General features: G+C 39.8%; 1 protein-coding gene across 1 annotated transcript; it reads right to left on the bottom strand.

Moving 5' to 3' along the window:
* Positions 1–1729: 1729 nt before the first annotated feature.
* On the bottom strand, positions 1730–24840 carry LOC134528280 (uncharacterized). The gene is made up of 10 exons (XM_063361775.1): positions 24804–24840; positions 23240–23316; positions 19586–19700; positions 17238–17393; positions 15681–15804; positions 11102–11262; positions 7242–7463; positions 4404–4545; positions 2961–3133; positions 1730–2408 (listed from the first exon to the last, which is right to left on the bottom strand). Exons 1-10 carry the CDS (start codon positions 24838–24840, stop codon positions 2302–2304), a joined length of 1314 nt encoding a protein of 437 aa, XP_063217845.1. The 3' UTR covers positions 1730–2301.
* Between the last annotated feature and the right edge of the window lie 1998 nt (positions 24841–26838).

The following is a 26838-nucleotide window of genomic DNA, read 5'->3' as shown; positions in this document are numbered from 1 at the left end:
TGTTTTGCAAAGCAATGCACAAATCGACTTCAGTGGCGACCACTCCCTGGCCCCGATGCTTGGTTTTGAACCGAAAACCTACGAGTCGAATGAAGTTCACGAGTCGACACAGCCCGTAAACGTGATGTCGGTAAATGTGATTAGAATAACGGCGAACATCATTGGCCACAGCTTCCTTATTGGAAAACCAAACAGCACAATACACGAATTTTCACCGAATGTCCCTCCAGGATATAAGCTCAGTGACATGCCTCAAACTCTCATTTACAGTCCAGTTGCAACAAATACGAGAAGGCCCGTCTATAATTGCAATGCGTCAACTTGTACATATCCGACTGACACGTGACCCTCTGACGTCATGGGTAGCGTGGGCGATGGTCCGGATATCCCAGGTCCAAATACTTGAACATTTTGTACCAGTTTGTGTCCTTTGGCAGCATAGAAGAAGTATACAGAAAATAACGGACGGTGTGGTAGGAAGTCAAGAAAACCGAGACAGTATTTATCAGTGCTGCACGTTTACTACAAGCAGTTTTTCAAAGGCCTAAACACGAATTAAAATTTCCTGTGTGCTTGGTATTTCATTTATTAGCATTTACCTTTGACTTACAGGATAAATAAATATTATTAAACTCCCAGAACGTTCACAAGTTAACAGAAATTTGAAACGTAGCAGCGTACTCATTTACAATGCATTAATACAGTAAACAATGAAAAAAAGTTTAAACAACTGTAACCCGACTACGGAAAAAAACACTAAAAGGTAAAAAACAAGATAGGTGCTGTTTGATATCATCGTCTTATTGAGTAAAACAAGTAATTTGATATGTTAGATATTCCTATTTATTTATTTCTATTAAAATCCTGTCACTTCCACATTAATAACGCCGTATTCGTGCGTTGTCAACTACAAAAAGCAAGCATTTTAATTTGATACACAAGCAAGCATTTTAGTTTGTTATACAAGAATGGTAAATTAAATTATAATGTTATTATATCAAACTCATAGAAGATTTTAATTATGAAAGATTGATCTGGCTTAATAAGACTATAATAGAAATCAACACCTAACTTGTTTCTTACCTTTTGGTGTTTTTCCCGTAGTCGGGTTACAGTTAAAAATAAATAAATCTGTAGTAGATTCGGACATCGGACATCGGGATTGTAGACAGGACAGTTTTCTTTGCGACAGCGTGACGTCATTCACATTCGGATCAGGACACAGACAGCCCAAGGGTTCGCACTATTGTAGACGGGTGCAAAGGCCAATTAAAGAAGAGCGGGATAAAATCTTGTGGGACGTTCTTTAATCATTCATGCAATGGGGAATATTGATTTAATGCAGGTTTTCGGACATACACCATTGCAGTTTTGCACTGTTTGTCATAGAAAAATTCCTATTTTTTATTTTTTATTTATATTTTATATTTTTCTATGAAGAACAGTGCAAAACTGCAATGGCGTATGTCCAAAAAACTGCATTAAATTTTGTGGGAGTTGGGATCTGTTTATGTAAATTTATCACAATGGTAAATATTCACCAAGATATAGTACAGTGCTCTTTCAATCACTGTTTTAAAAATGGGCATTTCAAATGTTTCGAAATGTATACTATTTACTGAAAAAGTATAACTTAAAACCTTATATTATTCAAACAAAGTCATACATAAAAAAACAGTGTTTGCTGGTTGCTGTGAGGCTATTACCTACTGATATAGAACTAACTATGTACCAAATAGTTAAAATATTTATTAAATAACACTACAACAGATGTCAGATACATATAAATGTTTCATTGGCTAAAATTAATCCATAAGAATTAAATTTTTATCCAATTTCGTACAGGTTTTGCGCATAGTTGTACGCACAGGCGTCTGTGCACTTGCTTTTTTTTTATTAATTGTGAACCAAGCCTAGCAAGGAAATATTTACGGCAGCGTCTGTTGTTGTAAGTTTTAACTGTTCGTGTGCACTTATTTGCTTGTGTATATCTGTGTAGTACTACACAAAGGATACATAAACTTATATAAGTATATGCATTTTTGTAAATTAATTATCTTTTTAAAACACACAAAATAAAATTAAGTTTGTAAATATTTACACGAAATATCATATTAATTACTACAAACTCCAATATTTATTCCACTAACTGCACTGAAATAAGTTCTTAATGTAAAATATGTATACAGTTTGTAGGGAAACACATTAGCGCTTGCTGTAAACATTCTTATGGACTCGTAGTTGTTCATTAAATTTTTCTAAGGTCACTTGAAAAATATAGTTTTTCGCAGTAGAAGGCAGTCAACAACTCTGGGTGGTGTAATGGATCTTGAAACCATATTGTTGAAATATCTTGAGTCTCCACACGTTACTGTGGAAATGCACCTGAAGTGGTCCAGGGGACTTGGCTGGAAAAAATTAAGAAAAAAGAAAAAAAAACAATGTTATTTTGACAATACTTATTTTCAATCATCTTTCATTGAATAAACTTGTTTACTAATGAAAAATTTAGTTTACCAATTCCCAACCCAGCATTTCTAAGTGAAAGAAAATTACTTAAACACTTCAAAAATACCCTGAAAATATTCACTACTTTTCTTTAAGTGTAGTCGATTTAAATACTTATATAGTAAGACTAAAATAAATAATATAAGTGGAAGCGATATTAACGAAATGGTATTTTTCTAAGCATTCATACTACACAAATGTATACGTTTATGGACTTAATGATTATATAATAAATCTCGTTCTAAAAATATGTAGTAAAGTTGTAAAAGTAACTTATTTTATGTATAATTTTTGGATTTTCATTAAAATTCCTATTTCAGTTCTTCGTATAATTAAAACAAAGTAAAGCCTGTACATCATATGGAATAACACTGAAAACCTGTTATATTATACAATTATTTTTGTTCAGTGAGATCTGACATTTCAGTTACTTTATTTAAGTCGACACTTACAGACTTGGATTGGCAGACTCGTCTGGTTCCCACAGAACTTGATGCCTTGGTCCGAATCAGAAACCGAAGGTATGTATAAGTAATCCTTGTAAGTGGTTGCGTCCTCACAGTCTTGGTTGGTGTAGTTGGCGTTGCCGGTGACTGCGCCCACTTGGAAGTCTTCAAACGAGTAACTGCAAAAAGCAGACGTTGAATATTTTACAACTTTCCAGTCTAATACAATTTACAGTTAAAACCACTTTTTGTCTGAAATTAAAATTATACATTTATGTTTGTCATCCTACCGATATTTATTAGATACTATTTATTATTATCCATGTGGTTCAAATAAGTCTTCAACGATAATGGTTGATATAGATATGTATGTATGTATGTAGTTTAGGTTTTGAAATTTGGTATATTATTTTCTGGATAAAAATAATTTGTTGAACGTAACTGACACTAAGTAGCTTAAATAATTTTTTTTCCATTTAATCTTCAATAATTAAACACTAGAATATTTCAAACATATTAATGAATAAACATACAAAAAAATAACAGTTCTGTTTTAAAATAATCAACCAGAAATAGCATATTATGCATAAGGTTTTTTCCACCGTTCATTGTGCAATAAAATCCAATTATTAATTAAAGATAAACAAAGGTTTCTTAGATTATGGGATTTTAGACATGTCAGCATTGCAGTCGCCATCATCGGGGTAACAATACCCAGCTGACCCTGATGAAGGCGACTGCAGCGTCGACCGAAACTTGTTTTTTAAAGCGGCAAAAACCAACAAGCCGAGGAACCTCGGAAAATGGCAGTGAAAGCCTTTTGGGTACTAATTTGGAATAAATTATTAAATGCTTAATTTTTCGACATCGGTGTCATTAGAGACCACGAGAGGCTATGAGATCAGAATAGAGTAATGACAAAATTTATAGGTGGGGGAAGCAGAAGTTCCGAAAAAACAATTGGTTCACGGCAGCATACACCACATTCCCCACTTGTGGAAAATCTATCGCTGTATCGTCTTGGTGGAGGGAAGTGATTTGACCTCTTGCTACTTACTTGGAGACTATTATAAGGTAGTAACCAGTCAGCAAGTTTTCCAGATTTTCCAGGTTTTACTTGATTGATCATTCACGCAATTTTTTTTATTAGTATTATGCAAATAGGTGCATTAATTTTGTACACAAAACTTTTACACTTTTAAACAAGGTAAAAGTAACTACATAATGGTTTAAAAAAAATAAGTGAGTTCTTATTCAACATTGATCAAAGCTTTACTACACTGATATACAACTTTTAAATTAAGCAAATATTCTATTCAAGCATTTTATTTCATCGTATTATCTGCAAATAAAAAAATTGTATTTAAAAGTAATTATAACTTCCAATCACATTTTGTTGCTAGGCATCATGAAGAATATTACGAGTAAAATAATAAAATAAAATTTAACCTTATCTGACAAGTGTCTGGATATCTCTTGAAACAGATGGCGTAGTTCAGTTCTGGCAGATATCTTCCAGCAGTCCCATCATAGTTAAAACTTTCAAATGTTCCAGTACTGTTTGTGTAATACTGGAGACACCCTGGTGGCGCTAGAAACACGCACAATTCATGGTCAGTTTCTATCACGAATAGGGTCTCTTAACCAACATTTTACTCGTGCGACTGGCATAGGGTCCATTGATATGTCAACAAACTAAACAAAATATAGTCTTTCACCAGACTAATATGTTATAATCTTACGATGTGTAACAATAATATATTTTGTTTAAACATTATCATACTCTGTGGCCATGCCTACTATGAGCCACCTTACATAGCACCGCATATCAGAATATATTTGTGATGACTTATAAATCCTTGCTGACATTCACAAGATTTGGAGTCCAAAACAGTTAGTGGAAAGAGGTGGCAAAACATTGTTGAACGGAGAAAACATTCCCTTGCTGGGGAGAGTTAGAGCCATATCGGGAAATTCAGAACAAGGGAATAAAAAAACACGTAAACAAATGTTATGTGATGAGTGACTGAGACAAAATTGTTCAACATCCACAAGGTAAAACACGGATACACTAATTTTTTTGGTGAAAACATATGAAACCGTAAATGGTTGATTAAAGAGGAAGTGAAGTGTCAGTGACAGAAGTATGATGATCAAGCTTAGAAAGCGTTCAGATCAATATAATGACTGACATTATAGCATTGTGAGCGGCAAGGGAATTATGAAGACCTACTGTAGAACATTGTGAGCCGTCAGCGTTATAACGACCGACTTTCGAAATTTTGAGAAGTGTCAGATCATAATGATTAAAGTTTTTCGAGCATTGTGGTGGTCGGAGAATTACGATGACCGACTCTAAAGTAAACGTGAGTGCTCGGAATCCCCTGATGATCGCTTCTGGAACATTGAGAGTTCTCCGAATGCTATTAATACTGACTATGAAGTGAGTTGAGTGCATGGAATGTCATGACTACCGACTGTGTAGCAATGTGTGTACTCGGAATGCTATTGGTTACCGACTATGGGACAATGTAAGTGATCGGAAAGCTATTACTGCCGACTCTGTAGCAATGCGAGTGCTCGAAAAGCTACTGTTACCGACTTTGGAGCTATGAAAGTGCTCGGAATGCTATAGTGACAGACTGTTTAGAAACGTAAGTGCTAGAAAAGCTGTAGTGACAGACTCTTTAGAAACGTGAGTGCTCGGAATGCTACAGTGACCGACTCAGGTGCAATGCGAGTGCTCGGAATGCCATGGTGACCGACTCTGTAGCAATGCGAGTGCTCGGAATGCCGTGGTGACCGACTCTGTAGCAATGCGAGTGCTCGGAATGTCGTGGTGACCGACTCTGTAGCAATGCAAGTGCTCGGAATGCCGTGGTGACCGACTCTGTAGCAATGCGAGTGCTCGGAATGCCGTGGTGACCGACTCTGTAGCAATGCGAGTGCTCGGAATGCCGTGGTGACCGACTCTGTAGCAATGCGAGTGCTCGGAATGCCGTGGTGACCGACTCTGTAGCAATGCAAGTGCTCGGAATGCCGTGGTGACCGACTCTGTAGCAATGCGAGTGCTCGGAATGTCGTGGTGACCGACTCTGTAGCAATGCAAGTGCTCGGAATGCCGTGGTGACCGACTCTGTAGCAATGCAAGTGCTCGGAATGCCGTGGTGACCGACTCTGTAGCAATGCGAGTGCTCGGAATGCCGTGATGACCGACTCTGTAGCAATGCGAGTGCTCGGAATGTCGTGGTGACCGACTCTGTAGCAATGCAAGTGCTCGGAATGCCGTGGTGACCGACTCTGTAGCAATGCAAGTGCTCGGAATGCCGTGGTGACCGACTCTGTAGCAATGCGAGTGCTCGGAATGCCGTGGTGACCGACTCTGTAGCAATGCGAGTGCTCGGAATGTCGTGGTGACCGACTCTGTAGCAATGCAAGTGCTCGGAATGCCGTGGTGACCGACTCTGTAGCAATGCAAGTGCTCGGAATGCCGTGGTGACCGACTCTGTAGCAATCCGAGTGCTCGGAATGCCGTGGTGACCGACTCTGTAGCAATGCGAGTGCTCGGAATGTCGTGGTGACCGACTCTGTAGCAATGCGAGTGCTCGGAATGCCGTGGTGACCGACTCTGTAGCAATGCGAGTGCTCGGAATGCCGTGGTGACCGACTCTGTAGCAATGCGAGTGCTCGGAATGTCGTGGTGACCGACTCTGTAGCAATGCAAGTGCTCGGAATGCCGTGGTGACCGACTCTGTAGCAATGCGAGTGCTCGGAATGTCGTGGTGACCGACTCTGTAGCAATGCAAGTGCTCGGAATGCCGTGGTGACCGTCTCTGTAGCGATGCAAGTGCTCGGAATGCCGTGGTGACCGACTCTGTAGCGATGCGAGTGCTCGGAACGCCGTGGTGACCGACTCTGTAGCAATGCGAGTGCTCGGAATGCCGTGGTGACCGACTCTGTAGCGATGCAAGTGCTCGGAATGCCGTGGTGACCGACTCTGTAGCGATGCGAGTGCTCGGAATGCCGTGGTGACCGACTCTGTAGCAATGCGAGTGCTCGGAATGCCGTGGTGACCGTCTCTGTAGCGATGCGAGTGCTCGGAACGCCGTGGTGACCGACTCTGTAGCAATGCAAGTGCTCGGAACGCCGTGGTGACCGACTCTGTAGCAATGCGAGTGCTCGGAATGCCGTGGTGACCGACTCTGTAGCGATGCGAGTGCTCGGAATGCCGTGGTGACCGACTCTGTAGCAATGCAAGTGCTCGGAATGCTACAGTGAAGGACTCACCGAGCACGTCCAGGTCGGCCCTGGTCTCGGAGCGCAGGCTCTGCAGCTGCCGGTTGAGCGCGGAGAGCACGGGCGAGGGCAGCGCCCACGGGGGAGGGGCGGGCTGCTCGCACTCCAGCTGCGTCACCTTGATGCGCCACGACACGCGCGACCGCTCGCTGCCCAGCTGCACGCGCAGCACCAGGTAGTCCATGGCCGGCGTGCTGTTGGCGGGCACGTACACTGCGCAGCGACCCCTCTGTTCCCTTTCCCTGTTCCTCTGTTCCCTTTCCCTGGCCACTATCAACACAGCTCTCCCTAAATGTGGTATAAAGTCAGCATTGCAAGTATGGTCAACTGTGTGACGTTCAGTAAGTACCTGTTGATAAAGTTAGTCACTCGGCAACTAATGCAAAACAGCAATCTAAATAAATTCACAGTAAAATCCCTTCATTAATAGCAATGACAATAACATTAAATAACAGTTCTGCGTGTGAGACCCGAGCCTTAAAAATGTTACAACATAACGGAGCACACTTCAATAACACCTTCTTTACAAGAAAGAAAGAAATTTATTGAAAAATAATAATAGTATTTTAAAATTATTGCCAGTTAACAATTTTACGATAACATTATTGGGTTGAAACATAAAATTTGTTCTGATATTTCCTATTACCTTAAATTTGATTTTTAAACACAAAAAAAAATTCGTAGCAACATAACTTTGTAGTGATTCAAATTAGAAAATACATATTTGCCGGTACAAACAGTTTGTTGTCTAAAGAAAGCGTTTTTGTGGTGAATATGCAAGAAAAATTCAAAAACTGTGTCTGTGTCAGTTGATGAAAGGCGTGAAAGACTTTATGCTATCCAAAGAAAAATACGAATGCTTCCATGCACGTCATAAAAATCAATAGTGTTAATGCGATGGACAAACCTTGTTAGTTATTCCCTTAAGAAAAATGAATACGGAAAGTATTCACACGCACTGTGGCCGAGCATAGATCCTGGAAAAAGTTGTTAAATGCAGATAGAGGAATAATGGATGGGAGTGTGAGATTGAGAGAGTACACATCAATGCAAGTGTAGCATTCCGAATTTACCATTTGTTTCAAACGTGTGTAAGTCAGCTGAAAATTATTGATTAAAAAACGGGGTTTCTATTACTATTTAAGTGGAAAGTTTTGTCTCCATCAATCTTCTTGAAAACGGTTTAATCACATTAAATCTTCGTCGCTGAAAACACCCAGAGCACGAGTTTATTGATCAACACTGTGGTTGTATCCTGGGCGCTGTACGTGAAACATCTACGGCAGAGCGTCACTGCTGGCGTATTGAATTAAAATGAAAGCGGAACATCGACTGCATACCTAATTTTAGTTTAACGTATGACAGACACTGAGCGGCCAATGGTCCTGCACCGTATCGATTCAAGTTGTGTTGGTTGGTATTCATCGGCTTCGCTCGCAATGTCATTGATTCGGGCACAGCGTGTTAGAGGCGCCGGGCGCCTTCAACATTGCAACGTTCCCAAAAATGTCTCGCTCGCTCAGCGCTAGATATTTTAGTACCTTTGTTTGTTGTTGTTTTTTGTTGTTCGGAACCTCCTCTTCCCAACTAAATGCGTAATTTATATTTTCGGCTGGCTCTTGTGGGGGCTGATGCTAACATACTGATTTATACTTAAGTGTTTTGCTCACTTCAAGTTTATTACAAAAAACATTTATTGTCACCGCACTGACACGTCTGCATCATGAGTTACACTGGCCGGAAAGACCCGAGTGCGCCAATGTTAGCGAGCTGACTGTACATGCTCAGACAACGCCGCAATCGCGTCTCCGAGGCTTAAGTTAAGATATTGTTAAGCCAAGCTGACACGTCCGTTTTATTTGCGGTACAAATGTCCGTCACGGAATCCGATCGTTTTCTGTCTGGTTTTAAAAGACGGTCTCACGTCAAAAACTGCTTGCGAACATGAAGGCGGTGTTTGAGAGCCTGGGTGGTAGGCAACACACCCAGCACGCGCGTCAAGCTGTCTTGCAGTCGTGACACGGCAGGGGCACTGCGATGGCACAGGTATCATTGTTATTACTAAGCAGCAGTGCTGCAACTACGACTTTCGAAGACCTTCCGATCGGTCCCGGGAATCATCCAGATTTCGCCGCTTGCTCGTGCAACTTTGCGGTTTTATTATAAAAATTTAAAAAAAAAAAAAACATTTTGTGAGATTTCATGCACTTTCATGATTTCGGATTCTTTTAAATGTCGCTAACCTTGTGTTACCGACCTTTCGTTTTAGGTCTCTTCACGTAGATAAGCAAAAACTCACTCCCTCAAAAAAAAATAAAAGAACTAATTGCAAGAATTTGAATTGTTTGAAACTTTTTTTTTTTCGTATTATTTATGTAGCTGACCTAACCTAGCCAACTTTTATTTTTAGTTGCAATCGCCTAGACGTGCAAAACCTTACTTTTCTGGAAAAAGAAATCAAAAATTACATTACCTGCGTAAGCTAAACTACTTTTCAAGACTTTGATTTAGGAAATGGGTCAAACAAACCGGACCGTTGACAGAAAAAGATCGGACAAATGCCAGTCATTAATATTCACACGTTCTTTCCTCGTGAATATCAATATGAAAATAGTTGTTGTAATTCTATAGGGAGCATTATGCTATGTTTCCATCCCTTCTTAGTCCTTCTATAATCCGGCTTTTTATGGTCCCCACATGATTATATATTTATTTACTTGAATTTACTTTTATTTGGGGAAGTTAAGGCACACAACCATCTCTTCATTCACCTAACCACACAAAGGTTAATGAAGTATAGATAAATATTAAAGCAATCAATATTCATTCGAGCTAACATAGATAAAAACCACTAACAAAAATATTAAAACTCCTTCAAAATACTTCAGTGCGAAATGAACTATATTAACAAATTATTAGCGAGTGAAAAAAATATATATATGTACATGGCCACCACGTGCTTCAGAAGTGAAACTTCACACTTCAATAATTGACTTGAACGATAAAACCCAATTACGTGTTCGCTTGGACAGTAACACAAAATAATAAATTAACATTTGTCTGACTTGCTCCTTTGGTCGTTATCCTAAAGTCGTTATTCTCCAAGATATGGTACTTTTAACATGCAATATAATATGTAAATAAAATTACATAATGTGTCTGGAAACTAAGTTTGTGAAACAAACATTTAGAGGGTTAAAAGTTTTCGCACCATAATTAGTATTTTAAATTTTCTGACGTGACAACGTCTAATAAATCGATGAACGCCGGCTGCACGCACGAAAAAGTGTTCCGTAACGCACATTTTCCTGTTACGCTGTGTCCCGCTACGCTAGTTGTACGCTTGCGGCGCATCTATCTCTCTTCCACTCGATTGGAACAACCATCGATTTGACTTTTTCGAGGCACATTAAACTTGAAACACTCCCGTTATAGTTAAAATAATCTGTTCGTTAAAGTAATAAACATATTTGAATTAATGAGTGCAAATAAAAGTAAATTTATCAATTAAATTGTAGATTTCATTTCACTCCTTCTTTTTATCCATACAAAATAGTGATAATACAATAAAAATGATTCAATTTTATTCATAAAAGTATGAAATCAATTCACCAATGTTTTGTTATGACGTTGTCACGTTAAACTATCGTCCGTAAACCGACTTTACAGACAACCAATTTTTTTTGTATATTATTTTATTTTTGACCCTTGACACCTAGATTCGGATTCGAAGGGTATATTTTGGATTCGAATTTGAGATTCGTATCCGAGAGAATTGTGTATTCGACCCCATCACTGCTTAAGAACTAAACACGTGTGCGAGATGTGAGCTGTGAGGTGTAGGAGCTCACTGTGTTGGCCGTGGTTCCGCCCGCACAGGTGCTTGAAGCCCAGGTTGCCGGAGTAGGGGCTCGCGACGGAGAAGCGGTCCGTGTCGCAGCCGAACCAGTACTGCTGGCCGTCCGTGGAGGCGCCCGTGGGCTGGGCCAGGTTGAAGTTCTCGAAGTCCAGCCTGCCCGGGAGGAAGACCGACGTTACACTCGGGCGGAACATGGTTCTTTACAGGGGGACTGCACTAGAGGTGGGTCGAAAAGTATCAACCTGATACTTTGTCACTGATACGCGCCTGTATCAGGAACGGCAAACGAGTACACTTGAAAAGTATCAGTTCAGAATTCACCTGGAACAACACCACGGCCAATGAGCTCAGTACCCGATCGCAGATGACGGTCACTTGGGCGGAGCTTGTGAAAGGGGAGGGAGCAGGAACGACGAATAAGGGATAAAGAAGGGAAAGAATGTAGGGGAGGAAGCGCAGGGGAAGGTGTTGAAGCCTTGAAGGAGAGGCGCAAAGCGATATTGTTACAAGCAGGGCTGCCACTCATGGATTTTTCCACCCAGATCTGGGTTTTTCCAATGGTGTTTGGGTTTCTGGGTTTTTAAATAATGAATTCCAACAATTCTAGGTTTTTTATAATTTTAATTATTTTTATACCTAAAACAATAATAAAGGTAGTAGCTAGCTACTGTATCTGTTGCAATATCTGTTTGATAAATGCAAACAAGTCTATGTGTTTCACACACAAAAATACATATAAACACAAAACTAGTTTTCAAGAAGCTAAGTCGAATATTAAATTAGACACATTCTTCAAAGAGGCTTGCAGAACACAAAACCAATGCAACAATTAACCTTCAAACCAATCTTGTAGAATCAGACTCTGAATAAAGACTAACGTACATGATGCAGTTTTATAAAAACAATTACCGGTTTAAAGAATGCAGTGATGGTGTTTGTTTTGTCATGTATATATTTGTAGGTTTTTTTATATGTGCTGGTCCAAGAATTACTTATACAGCCATTTTGCTGCAGTGTAATTTTCTTGTATTGGTTGTATTTAACCGTTTTCAGTCTTGTAAGGTAATTAATTGTTTTATATTAAAACCAGTTATGTTTATATTTTTGAATTAGTACGCAAACATTTTCAACGATAGCATTTTAGACGCATCTGGGTTTTTTACCCATGTGTCTGGGTTTTTTTGTAGGTTATCTAGGTTTTTCATGAATATCAGAGTGGCAGCCCTGGTTACAAGTCGTTTTGTTTATTCTCCTACTTCAAAGTATGCTCAGTGCGCAGTGCGTGCACCGTCTCGTTCAATAATAAAACTAATGAAATTTTAATATTAAAAAGTACATTAATACAAGATATAATATTTGTATTTGTGCACCTAACAGCTATGAAAATGCAAATAAATTCTCAGTTGACACTAATAACAGATGTAATCAACATATGGACTTTCTTTTTTCGAAAACAATTAGTAACTAGTGTTTTTATACATTAAAAATTCACGATTTTATCAAAAATAAAAAATAAAAAAACAGATAGGTACATTAGTGAGCATACTATATCAATGTTTACGTTTCAAATGTTTCTTCAGATTAGTCGATGATTTATAACTCAGTTTTTGTTTACACAAATTACAATTAGCAAACTCATTATTTTCCGTGAAAAAATTCCACACAAATGAAGTCTTTTTCGTGCACTTATCCATTCCTTATTTCACTATAAAGATACTAACTACAAAGCATGACAGCCCGCAACATGGTGATACACGGCCAGGACGAACTGCAGTGAATGTTGAACTGATTGATACTGGTTGTATCAGGCGGGCATGAGAGTATCAGAGATAGAGAATTATCAGGCGTGATAAATAATGTATCAGATTCTCCTTCCGGTCGCACGGTCTGCGTACGCGGAGCTTTGTTGCCTCCTGGGACCGTCTGATACAGAAGTATCAGAGACTTGTAACATGGTACAATGCTGTATCAGTATCAGGTTGGAACAGATACCGAAAATTGCTGTAACAACCCACCTCTAGACTGCACCTCGCCATCTTGCAGTTTCAAACACGATGACGCGGCTTGCAGTAGAGCTTCCGTGCTCAATGCTTCGGCCTGACATGGCATAGGACTTGAGCTTTGGCTACTTGTTGAAGTCAACACTAATTGTGAACTGGTGTGACTATCACGATAGTTGTAGTCACCCACGTGAAATAATAAGTTACTTCCTCGAGGAGCTTACAGACTAGAACCTGTTAGTAGACATGTGTTTGCAACAAGATGCAGAAAGTCTGGGATACATGATCTATGCCTTTAAATGCCGAAAATTAGAATAAATAGTTAAAAAATGATCATTATAGCAAAAATATGGAAAAAAAATCCAAGATGGCAGGGTCTAATCCACCTCAGATGATTCATGCACTGGGGAACTTTGTTCGTCGGTGTTGTCGTCGTTGTTTATTTTAAACGTAGTATTCATATGTTTGCTGAGTTGCCCAGGTTTATTGTCTGTCTGCATTATTTACCTCGTTCTTCTTGAAACTGTCTCATCGTTCTTAGTCCACTTCGTTCGTCTGTGCTGTTAATTTTTCAGGACTAAATTCCTTCTTCGGAATTCTTGTGCAATCTGATAATTAAAGTTTGAATGTGTTTGTCTGTGCTGTCGTCATTGTGCGGTCCATAGTGACCAGCAGCTCCACACCCGTAGCCAGTCTGGAGACTCCTGGTGGCGAACTAGCAGCATCCCTGATGGATAGGCAACCAGCGCAGTTCCCAAAAAGCTTTTTAGCACATCTGTAGCGCGCGCGGTTGGTAACAGTAAGTGGCGTGGTTCAAATTTCGTCACTGGAATTTTTAAAAAATTTTTAATATAATAATAGATATTGAATCAGTTATATTATGTGTTTTAAAATGTTTCAGGTTAATATTTTAGTAATGCCATAGAAATATAACTTCTAACGTGTGTGGAAATGTTATAGTATTGACTGTTTGGTGAATTTTGAACACGATGGGCAGTATTTTAATATACATACTTCCTTGTCGAATATCAGGTCCAAAGCCGTGGTTTAGGATTATTTTCAAGTCTCTATAGTTTTCATCGGAACAGTTTCCAGTAGTTTATAATTTCCGGTTGTTTCGTGTTTCCCATCTGCGGGTGATTGTGGCAAGCAACGTTTACGATTCAGGCAGCGAATTATAGCGGCGGGTGCAGAAAGTAAGTGTGTGTGTATGTATGTGTGTGATTTGCTTCCAGAAATTTTGGTATGTATTTGAAGAGCGAATAGTTTATTGAGCAGTACATTTATCGCGCTCGGTATTATTTTTAAAGAATTCTACTTCAAATTTCGTGTCCGAGTGTCGTAGTAAAAGTCTTTATTTTCAACGTGAACAACACGAGAACACACGAATTTGCTCGTTCCCGAGGTAAAATGTTTACGCACCACTGGCAAGTGCTGAAAGACTCGCTTGCCTTGTTGAGGCACGTTATTTGAGCAGAGAGACTTGCGTGGGTTCCGTGCCACTCGGCGCATGAGCCGGAGTCAGACGGGTCGTTGGGTCCGAACCAACGAGCCACAGCTAATGAGCGAGACGTGCCAGCGATCTCGACCCCCGAGGACATGGGATACGGTTATGCTACTATTCACAACCATGCTCCTGATATTCGATGTTGTGTAGGAATGAAATCTCCACTTTTTCTATATTTTTTTTAAAAGTTCACTGTCTTTTGCCGCACACAGCCGTAACAATCTATTGAGTCGTGGCGTCACAAGATGTCAGTTTATTCCTACACGTCAACATGAAAGGTAAGCTTCTTCATGTCCTTAAATGTTTGTGTGTAGGATCGTAAATTAACGTCTCGTGACCATACACGGTCACATCCGTCACAGTTTCAATGGTATATTATAACAGTTTAAATTAAACTATTTACAACAAATCATACATCAAGTTGAAGGTACACTAACGCAGTTTTTCTTACAAATGTGCAATATGTGCACCTTTAATTATACGGCACAATTACAACCTAAAGTCAAATCCTTACCACACTTTGGTTAACACGTCCGGAGTGATGGAGCAATAGCATCTTTAATTCTGTTTCTCAACTCTGGCAAATCATTAATTAGGTAGTGGCGGAACGTAGACACGATCGTTTATAAAGCCCCAAAGGCAAAAAAAAAGGCTTGGCTTTATGTCAGGTGAACGTGAAGTTTAGCGACATAAAACTGTCGTCTCGAATCGCCTATACCATCGGCGGATGTTTTTAAAACACGGGGAATCACAAATAATAAAATTAACGCACGTTGAACTGAAATTACATATACATTCTAAGAAAATTGCAGAATACAAAACGCTTTACGCTCAGGAGTCGCCATTTTGCGTAGGTGGCGCTGCAAGCGAGAAAACAACAAAGCAGTACTCGCTCATACGGTTATCTAAAACTGTTTCAGTTACTCTTTAATTGTGACTTTGAACCAACACATTACACCGCTTACAGTTGATACTATAAAAATTTATAACTGGGACATTATTTTATGGATATACACTTGATCCGCTGTTTCACCGCTCACCATTGCACTGCATCTTGTAATTACCTTACTTGACAGACTGCTGGGTTTTTTACTTGAACGTTGAAACTGCAAGACGTTGTCATCGTGTCAGAAGGTCCGACAAAATACGAAACCTTCAAGGCTGAGGAAGAGAAACAGCTCCGTTCGACTGTAACAAACAGCAAACCGTTTTCATGTGCTACTGGGTTGTGAGCCGTATTCCTGGAAGGGGGGGGGGGGGGGGGGGTAGTAGGGAATGGCCATGCAGGATGGATACTGCGTAAAGCAGAATTTTATTGGGTTCGAAGCAGTATTTGCATAATGGGAACGGTTTTAAAGGACAGAATTTAATTGACGTGACTATGTTTAACGATGGAAATTCTAATTCATACTCATCACCCATCGTCAGCCACGATCAAGCACTGTGTCTGCAATGTTACTGAGAAGTTCAGCCGTTCTCTAGGGCCAGTTCTACAATGACATGGAAACGGAAACGGATCAAGTAAAATAGAGACGCATCTCACGAAGCGGGTTTCTACAACAGCACGCAGACAGAGAAGAACCCACCCACACGGATTATCTCCGAAATACTAAGCTCTTCCGTTTACGTTGCTCCATGAGATTAATAGAAGCCGAATACTTGGCTGCGGTGGAAACCATGTTTATTTCAAGTACAAGAAAATCTAGCATTATATTATTACTTTTTATTTTTTATACTTTACGTAAATCCTGCACGTGCTGTGGTTTCGAAGCATATATAACTATACATTAAATAAATTAATATTTCGTTACCTTACAATGCAATCTCATAGTTTGCCATTTGTTACGTTTCCGTGCACTGTGGAAGCAGCAGACGCGATAGTGGGATGTTCCTGGAGATCCGTCACAGTTTCCGTGCCACTGTATAACAGGCCTGAGGCGAGCGGCACAGCGGGACGTGTTGCGTGGTTAGGCGTGTCGGAGGCGCAGAAGACAAGGTGGCGAGTCGCACGTCGAGGCACAGCGCGGGCTCGTGCCTGGAGTGGTCTGCGCGCCGCAGACGCAGCCGCTGTGCACAGTTCCCTGCGCGCACTCTGCCGCTTGAAGGCCGGGAGTGTGCAGCGTGTGTGCATTCCGAGTGGATAGATTTGAGAGCTTCAGGTGCATGTTTCTGTGTGCCCAGTACGCCACAGGAACCTAGAGAAGCTGTGGGGCCATACAACGTCCTGTATGATGCAGAGAAACATAGCCTACATTCCAAACGCCACTCCAGAAAATGGAGGATGGTGTTAAGGACTATAGCTCCTCCTGAGCAAAAAAAAAAATATATATATATATTTTATTTTGGAATATATTTTGATGTTACTTGAACATATGTGTTAAACTTTTATTTTGTCAAAAGTTGTACAAACTGTTAAAATCGTGTACTTATTTGGGAGCTCAAATTTCTAAAAATACCAAGGCTAATCTCCAACTCATTTAATGACATATCTTGCAACTGCATTCTTAAATTGTTCGATAGTACCCCCCCCCCCCTTTTTCCAGAAAAGTCTTTCTGGACACCTTCGCTACACCGCGACTATCCTAAGAGCAGCTGTGAAGTGTCCCGGTGCGAGAGCGGACCTGCGCAGCAGACGCCGAGCAGACCGCAGCTGCCGATGCTGGCGCCGCCCTCGGCGCGGCACTCCAGCAGTCCCAGGCACACGCCCTCCGTGGCCCGCGAGTCCGCCGCGGAGCCCGCGCACCTCGTGTGGTAGTACCGCGACAGGGCTGCCACTGCTGCAACACCAACACCACCACCACCGCTAGACATCACCGTCGGTTCACCGACGTTTCAACTTCAACTGAAATACGCAAAAGAGTTCTTCGTGATTTCAGATGACTGGGCGGCCTTCGCACAAACTCACCGGTACTCTGACTTCAGAGTTGCGCGTGTGTGTCGTTTTTAAACAAGGTGAACACGCGCGTGAAAGAAAGAAGAGTGTTTTTTTTTTTTGTTGCATGTTTTGTTAGTGTACCCGAGATATTGATTGTGGATTCCACGATCAAAGTAAGTGAAATCAATCAGGTACAGCAAAATTTACGAAAGATCTATATATGGATGATTTGTAACCGGTGTTCTTCGTCAATTTAAGGTGGGAAAATTTTTCAACAGTGCGACTTCCGAGTCACGCGCTTTCTTGGTTGGTCACGTAAAGTGTGCTGCATGAAGTTCGTGTGAGCAATCGTGCGCGTGGCCTGTCATGCACTCCTGTGGGCCCAGCCTCGAGTTATACGGGCTACGAGTATCTGGGTGAGGACGCAAGTCTTTACGCGGTGCGGCGTGAGTGTTTACACGCAACGGGAACGACTGCTACGTGCCAGGAATGAGGGCGCGGCCACCCAGCTTTGTTGTGTGAGCTCTGGCGACGGCGGGGCGTGCTCCGGTGTTGACGACCCTCAGGAAGATTAGGCCCGGCGCAGGGACGTAACTGGACTATTTACCTCCCTCCCTCCCTCCCGGGCAAGGCCCGGGAACTCATCGTGGCACCACCAAATACCAAAACCTTTCCCCTGACCACTCCCCATTCCGCCACCACGTGTTAAACCCACTATCACAAATATTTATGATCTTACTCGGATGGTAAATGAATGCATTTATTTGCAGTCATTTACATTTTAAATGCATCGCAAGTTGGATGGTACGCGAAAAATAATACCGGTTTTTAAATATTTGACTTTATACATGTGCGTACCTTTCAGTACAAATAATCAGTTCATCTGCCCTCAAAATTTTTTTTTTTTTGTGTTCTAGCACTAAAGTTTAGCGCACCCCCCCCCCCCCCCAACCCATTCCCGAAATGCGACGCTCCAGCACAAGCCCCGTATACCCCCCCCCCCCCCTTTTCTTTTCCTTAGTTCGTCCCTGGCCCAGCGACACACTCCATGTACTATGGGTTATTACATTTTTCATGGCATTAATTTGGTTCGATGGCCACGACAGGCCCGACACGCTCAGCAGCCAATGAGGTTCAAGGTCGCCGTGACGTCAACACGACGGAATACGCGCCCCGAAGGCCCGCAAGAAATAGTTTATATTTCTAATTTCGTCGTGTCGTGCCACACGACTTAAAAACAAAATGGAAAACTTACAAATCTAAACTTTATAACTATTTACCTACATGGTAAAACTTTATGCTGAAAAACTAAATTTCGTTAACGTTTGTATACACTTCCACATTTGTAGAGTGACTTCAACTGTTGATTACGTTTCTTTTTAATTCTTCGCAAAGCTAAAGCGGAATTATTTTTCTCTGCCTTATTTAACACACACATATCATGATTCCATTTCCAAAGCAGTTTAACAGCCCTGAGAATAATTTCAGACCATAATTTGTGTATGTAGGTGTTTATATAATTAAAATTTTTCTTGAAAAACCTGCAACTTAAGTAAGGTGATCGAACTCCGACTCATTTTGTATATAGATAATTGAGTATAATAATGTTAATAAAATTCCGTTTGGCTCTCAAGACCTCAGAATCGTTGCAATCAAATATTTGTATGCTGGTGAACACGGTAATAGCTGAGTTTCACGGTTGCAGTCTTAATCCTAACAATTTGTTTATTTTCATTCGTCGAGATTTGTGACAAGATGTAGAGAGTCAGGCAAAATATTCCGTTGTCAAAACTATTTTACAAAAAAATTCCTATTGAACTGGTGCCTACTCAGATCTCGCGTCTAGAGCGCCAAACGAGATGCAGAACTTTAGTAGAAAATGTCTCACTAAAAAATGTGTTCAGATTTTATTGGTGTGTGATGACGTAAATTATTTTAAGGCAACCACTGAGTTGATTTAAAATAAATGTACAATATTTATTACTGGAATATTTTTTTCTAACATAAGCAGGCCTACTCTTAAGAAGTTTAAAAAAAAAGACGCATTTAATAACTGCAAAATGGAGAACTAAATAACAGACGTTTCAAACTCACCTCTTGGACTGGGAGCACTTTGTACAACTTCTTCATCCTCCAAATCACTCTCAGCTAGACTCATTTGCTGACAAATTGCGATGTTTAAGGCCAGGATAAGCCGCAAGTTACCCATCTGTGGGAAAAAAAACACGTTAATAGTGGTTGGTTGTATTGAGAGAAAAAAACACGAGGGAAGAAACACATTTGCTACCATGCATCGTGATGAATCAATTTGGACTTTTTATTCAACGTCGCTGAACTTACTTCCTTTCAACAAATCTGTGTTATATACAAGAGACATTACATAAACAAATTGTGCCACTTTAAACGATTAGTTATTCAGAGACGTTTCTGTTAGATTCGGTTTAATATAATATTAATTTTTGTTTATGTATATTTTTACAGTCAAAAATTTGAAACACCACCACTTTATAATCTTTCTACATAGTTTCAGAATTATGAAATGAAGGGACATTTAGCTGGTTCAATAAATAAGTGGCAAATAAAAGTGTTAATAAAATGGACGTCTTACACAATATAAAAATAAATAGAATATTGTCTCAAAGTTTTAAAATATCTCCGTTTCAGAGATGACAAGTGTTATTCTTATAAAAAAAACATAAAATAACCAGTTGAAATACATTCCAAAATCATTGCATTAAAGAGTATGGCAATAATTGGTTTTAAGTTTATGAAGATAAGAATTTTAATTTCTGGTAATGATTAAAAAATGGCGAAAGAAAGTATATTTCAATAAATTCTCTATTTATTGAGATAGTATACAAGGATAATTAACTGACTACGGATTTAAATATTTTGGCATGTTAATTATACAAGATAGTATCAACAGCCTAGTTAAGAAAAAAAATTGTGTACTTGATTAAAAGTAGTATATATAAAAAAATAATATTTGTGTGTTCGTCTTATATTCGCTCACGCATCGTTCATCCGATTGAGTTGAAACTTTGCACATTTGACCTTCGAAACAAGGGGACGGTTGCTGTCTAGGCGAAATTGAGATAAAAAAACCTTAAAGCATATTTAATTATTGTTGGTGAAATTTCGCAGTTCCATTGTCTTAGTACAGACTAACCACGAAAGAATGCGGGCTATTAAATGTAGTTCACTCGGCAGAAGGCAGAGCGTGCGCGTTGCATGCAATCGGCAGCTATCGATATCGATATTGAACTATGCGAGCGCACTCTATGCAGTAATCAACTTAACCAAATATTAATGCGCTGCAGATAAAGACTGTAAGATTGAAAACGTCTTTGAAATAAACTTTACACATCGCCAACTTCGTATTTCTGTTAATTAAATAAGTAACCGGTAATACCCAAATAAATAATAGTTTTCAACTTTTAAAATACATTATAGTTTATACGGGAAAAGAATTTCAGGGGCAACATCTTGCACTGGAAACAAAATAAAATAACGCATATCTTATTATTGGCGGGAACGCAACATTTGACCGTATTGGACCGGAAATCGTTGTAACGGTAATTACCGTACTGTCTAGATGAGATTCTGATAAAACCAATCCTTAAAGCAGAATTTAATTCTTCTTGATACAATTTCGCCATTGCATCGATAACTCATCGTTCATCCGATCTCTATGAAATTTTGCACGCTTGACCTTTGAGTCTATGGAGTGTTTGTCTGTTCTGAAGTTGAAGTCAACTGGTTAGCATTATTGGGTAGCAAAACAAATCGTAGCTGTTAAATGCTAATAATATGCTATAAATTTGTTTAATAGCTTGAAAAAGAAATAATTCCAAAAGGTAGTTAATATTGCTAAAGAAACATAATACCAAAACATCAGCAAGAAATTAGGGTTAAACGTCATTATGAGGAATATAAGGAAAAATGGTGTTAGAGGTCGTTCTCATTTCGACTTCAAGTGTTAAAATGACAAAGATTGTATACAGTAACTCCCTATCTTCTTACCTCCATGTTTAAAACACGACGAAGGCCACTGTTCAGGTGAGATTTAGATAATACCAATAAAAGGCTATAGTGAGATATAGAAATATATATAGGGAGATTGAGAGATATGGAGATATGAATATAAAGAGAGATATGTTTATATATATATATATATATATATATATATATATATATATATAGAGTTACAGAGACATAAAGAGAGAGATAGCTAGAGAGAGATACTCTGTATGTTTGTATTAACTTAAAAACATTACAAAAATAATTACAAATAGACATTACAACGCATGCCGGGAATTAGCTATTATATAATAATTATTTTTTGTCATTTATTACTATCTAAAATAATAAAATAATATTTTTTAAAAGGATTGAATTAATTGAATCTTCTCAATAAAATTTTCTCATTAAAAGTAGTTTAAATGAATACAATGGAATGTATTCAGAGCAGAATTAATACGTCATAAAATTTTGTAGTACGGTAAAATATTACCAATATTTAACTTAGTACTTTCATTTATTTTAGTTTGCAGAAGTGAAGCGATTGCCACCCGTGACTATTGTGTGCGTCTAAAGGAGACTTTGGCGTCTAAAGGAGTGCTGTTCTGAAGTTATAATTCTACGTTGAAAAGTTTAACTAAAAGCAATTTTCTATAGATATTATTAAAATATACTTGATACTGTTTGAGATATCACAATACAACAGAGACGAAATTAATATTGTGGTTACTATCTAAAACTTGTTTAAATTTCAGGTTAATAGCATCAGTTTATTTATTTAAATCATTCTGCTAAGACAGAACTTATTTTACTTCATATTTTATGTATCGTATTTTCACAAAGAAAAAATAGTATGTAATAATTATAAAATCACTTACAGACGCTCCAATTAACTTTTTTCTTAATAACATGTCTTAAAGTATCTTAATTATTGTCTACAAAGAATAAAAAAATTCCTTTGGAAACCAGTTGCCAAGAAGTAGTTTGTATAACACTTAAAGAAATGCATTGTGACTTTGTACAACACATGGCTATGGTTATTTTTGCTTACACGAAATACTTTTTTTTTTTTTTCGGGATAGTACTCAGAATTTCTTACGACAATTGGCGCATAGTTTTATATTTTTAGTTTATGTTTCATTCAAGCATTTATTTTTCAATGGTCAAGACAATCGAATTTTCAACAGTATGACTTTATTTGATTTTTTATTGTACCTATTAATGTGCGTGAGTTAATACTAGAAAGCCATTCAGGACATGCTTCAACTAATTAGAGGTACTGGGACAACACAAAGCATGAATGCCTGGGTAAGAATCCGAACCCAGTTATGTAAATGTACAGGTATCTGTAAGTTCCATTAAAAGAAAGAAAAAAAAAGAAGTGACAGTGTCGAAGTATGAAATGAAGTAGCTTGGCTTCTGGGTTGTAGCCGTGTCCTTGGCGAATAATTCGCAGACGTTTCGGTCGTCATTGCAGTCGCCATCATCAGGGAGCAGTTATCAGTAGGTAACGTTTCTGTCGACATTACAGTCGCCATCATCAGGGAGCAGTTACCTACTGAGTAGGTATTTGAGTAGGTAACTGCTACCTGATGATGGCGACTGCAATGTCGACCGAAACGTCGGTGAGTTATTCGCCAAGGACACGGCTGCAACCCAGAAGCCAGGTTACTTCAGGCAATGGCCGTGAAGTGTGTTGACTGGCGAGCGCAGGCGACTCGCACGTACCTCCTTGAGAGCCGGCTGCAAGTTGTCCCCGGACGCGCGCAGGCTCGGGCTGGGGGCAGCCGCCGCCGGAGCGGCCACTTAAATAAGCCCCGGCCCGCCTGCGCACTCGGGGATCCGCCTCGCTGCCCGCGCACCGCCGCCGTGTGTTTGCAAGGCCCACCGCAGCTCTGTTGGCTCGGGCGAAAACAGGCGCCCCTTCTTCTTCTCTGCTGGAATGTCGTCTGTGTAGTGCGTGACGGGTCAAATACCAAAAAAACATTCCTCGAATCACGAAACGTAGGCCTACCTCGAATCCACTCCTTTAAATCCGAATCCAAACCTGAAGGGTCAAACATTAAATAATTTCGAAGATATTAAACCTTTTAAATGCTTATTTAACAATTAAAAGCATTATGTATTTTATTTACTTTATTACACACTAAAAGCATTAAATATATATTTGCGAACGGTATTACCACTTCAGTGCTGTCAGTATTGATTTTTTTTTTATTTTTTTACATTCCCTACAGTATTTTTCTTTTGAATCTTTTTCCTTGAACATCAGATCTTTAGAATTGTCTTGTTTACTTGGAATAGGTCTGGCTTGTTTGAAAGGTATGACAAGTAAGGCTTCGGGGTTAGGGTATGCTTGGCCTATGCGCCTGACATTGTACATAACCTGATTGAAAGTTATGTCATGTATCGAAAAAGAAGGCCTCGTGGTTCGTAGACGTTTAGCCTATATACTTATACTTGACAGTCTAGTTATCATAATTTGCGTTGAATATGGCCTCCATTTTAGGCATACTGATATCGAGTAACATCGGTTGTCTTGTATAGAGCCCATGTTCGTTCATAGTGATGAAAATGAATTAATCATACTGTTGCGAACTAGTGTGGGGATAACTGGGTTCGTAAAGGATAGCCCAATTTAGTTTTACTACAATTTCAATGATCAATAATATTTACATTAATTAATAATTTTACTTTAAAATGTCCGATCACAAATCACTGGCACTTAAAAATGTTTATTCTCAAGTCACTCAATGTCTGCCAAGTTAAATAGTTCGCACTCCTCGCTGGCGCTAGGCTCACCAGTGGTTCGCCCCTTACCACGCGCCTGTCCACACACACACAGTCTCGCGCCACTCAGTCACCGCACTTACCGATCCAGTCGAATTCCGCGTCACGCCACTCTGGAGGGGGAAGGGTGTTTGTCTCTCACTCTCTTCGCCGATGTCGCACTCCGGAACAGTCGCGGGACTCGCTCGGCACTCAGGCGGCACTCGTCGTGAAACTGGCCGCGAAGACCGGCGTCGCTTGTCAAATATTTGAGGCGCCCTTCTCGAACCGACGAGAGCGGCAGTGACGAGTCACGTCATCCTGGGCCGACCCGACCGACGCTTGAAACATCGAGAAAGGCGTCGCTCATTCACGCCACTCCACGCAGCGGCCCGCGGGATTCCCAAGACCACTCAGCGCCGAGGAAGGACGATGCGTGGGTTGCGGAGGGGGTAGGGGGATAGCTAATACTCATGTAATCCGGCCAGGCGCGCGTGGCATGCCTTACGTCAGTGGACTGCACGTGACCCGGCGCGCGACGCCAGCTCCGAGCCCGGCATCGCGATCTGGTCTTCGTAACAATACGAAAGGTAATGGGGGAAAAAATGGAAATTATTATTTTTATGCTTAATTACTTTAAGTACTGAAAAGGATCTAACCTAGGACTGTAATAAATTAAATTAATCATTACAATAAAAATGAATTTTTTAATGATTTTTAGAATTTTCTCCGATTTTTTGATTTTTTGATTACGTATTTTCAATTTATGATGGTCAATATGGCATCAACGACTTATGACGGCTGGTAGATGGAGAATGTAAGTTGCTTCAAGGACATTAAATAAGTATTTTTTTGGTTAAAATTATTTTTTTCTCATCAACCAATCTATCATTATATTAATAGGTGATTTTTATTTGGGGGGGGGGGGGTATTTTTCCAGTATTTCTATGTTAATTACATATTTTCAATATAGCGACGAAATTGCACGACAAGACTGCGGATGGTACGACGGCATGGTGATTAAAACTATTGCACTTTAGCGAGTGTAAATTAAATAATAAATTACGGCAGCACACACTAGCAGAATTTGTGTGCAATACGAAACACTAGCGCTCCTTGTGGCAAGCAATGAAAACAGACGGAGGCTATTATTCCTTCATGTTAAAAAAATTACAAGTAACTTATTTAATTATTCGTCTGGTATTTATATGTCTCAATGGATGTGTATTCAAAGGCGTATGTTTTCCATGCCCAAGGGCCGACCTGTCACGACTTAAATCACCTCGCTTCCAATGTATTTTGCATAAAAAATTAAATTTAATATGTCTGTAAGTGTCATACAAACTGGTAGGTAATGGAACATCGACTTCACGTATATGAAACAGAGCGAAGAACAAACAACAGAAACAAAGATGGCGAAAATTACGTCATCCAAAATGGCGACATCCAGAAGAAAAAAATTGGTGGAATTATGTAATCCATGATGGTGGCCTCTAGCAGAAGAAGGCGTCTTACAAAATATAGAAAATTGTAACTCAGGATTTGGGGGCTCGATGTTCACAAACATTTAAAGGATCTCTATCATTGGTTGACGGGTTATTTGACACGCCCTGGAGGATTTTAAGCCAATAACAAACTTGGAATGAACGTGCGACCCGTTAATGTGCGATCCATCAGCCAAATAACAAACGATACAAATATCAGTTTTCCGGTACAATAGGAATTTGTGGGTTGGGGGAGGGGAGAGAGGCAGAAACTCTAATTGGAAATTCTAAGGCACTGTTGTGCAGCGCGCTTCAGCAGATAGTGCTAGTGGAAAGAGATGACGTATTTACTTTTTTTTTTAACTTTACGTATTTAGTATTTCGTTTGAGCTTTGTTAAACAGTTGAATTTTTCTGTGTGGTGCAATACCGGAGATAAAGAAGCAGCATAATCATATAGTTATTCTGATACAATGATTTTGCTGAAAAAATTCGGGAAACAAATATTTAAAAATAATAATATTAGGGCTTTACGCTTCTTATACACCGGGTTCATTGGAGATGACAAGTAAAGCTACAAAAATTTCATGGATTCATTTCAATTTAGACTGGACTCAACCTGACATGGACATAGGGCGGGCTGCAACCCCCCCCCCCTCCCCAAAGGAATTAAGCAGCCCCTCACTGAGGGGGCCCATTTGAGCTTGCAAAATCCTGATAAACGTACACGTTAAAACTATGTTTTGATGAAAATGTCTGTATATTTAAAGATTCCTGCTCATTGCATGCATACAGACCAACATTTGGGCAGTATACAACATAAAAGCGCCGCGGCGAGCCGTATCCAGTTATTATAACCCACACAACTCTCGGACCTCACGGCTCCCTAGCGACTATCCGCAGTCCCCCCCCCCCCCCCCCCCCGCCTTGCGAATTTACGCAGTTTCCCCCCCCCCACCATGCGAATCATTCAGATGTGCGTCCCTGCATGTGTGTGTGCATATATATATATATATATATATATATATATATATATATATATATAATAGCCTTTTTAGAATGCTCTTGGGTATAT

The sequence above is a fragment of the Bacillus rossius genome, chromosome 1 (genome assembly GCF_032445375.1).
Source record: "Bacillus rossius redtenbacheri isolate Brsri chromosome 1, Brsri_v3, whole genome shotgun sequence".
NCBI classification, from domain to species: domain Eukaryota; kingdom Metazoa; phylum Arthropoda; class Insecta; order Phasmatodea; family Bacillidae; genus Bacillus; species Bacillus rossius.
Note: the sequence above shows the minus strand (reverse complement) of the source record. Positions and strands in the feature narration are given on the sequence as shown.

Coding starts and splice junctions, on each gene's coding strand:
- LOC134528280 (XM_063361775.1), bottom strand. CDS start 24,840: ATGCCGGGCTCGGAGCTGGCGTCGCGCGCCGGGTCAC. Junction 4,546..7,241: donor GGCCGACCTGGACGTGCTCG/GTGAGTCCTTCA, acceptor GCGTGTTTCTAG/CGCCACCAGGGTGTCTCCAG. Junction 3,134..4,403: donor CCAGACACTTGTCAGATAAG/GTTAAATTTTAT, acceptor TGCTTTTTGCAG/TTACTCGTTTGAAGACTTCC.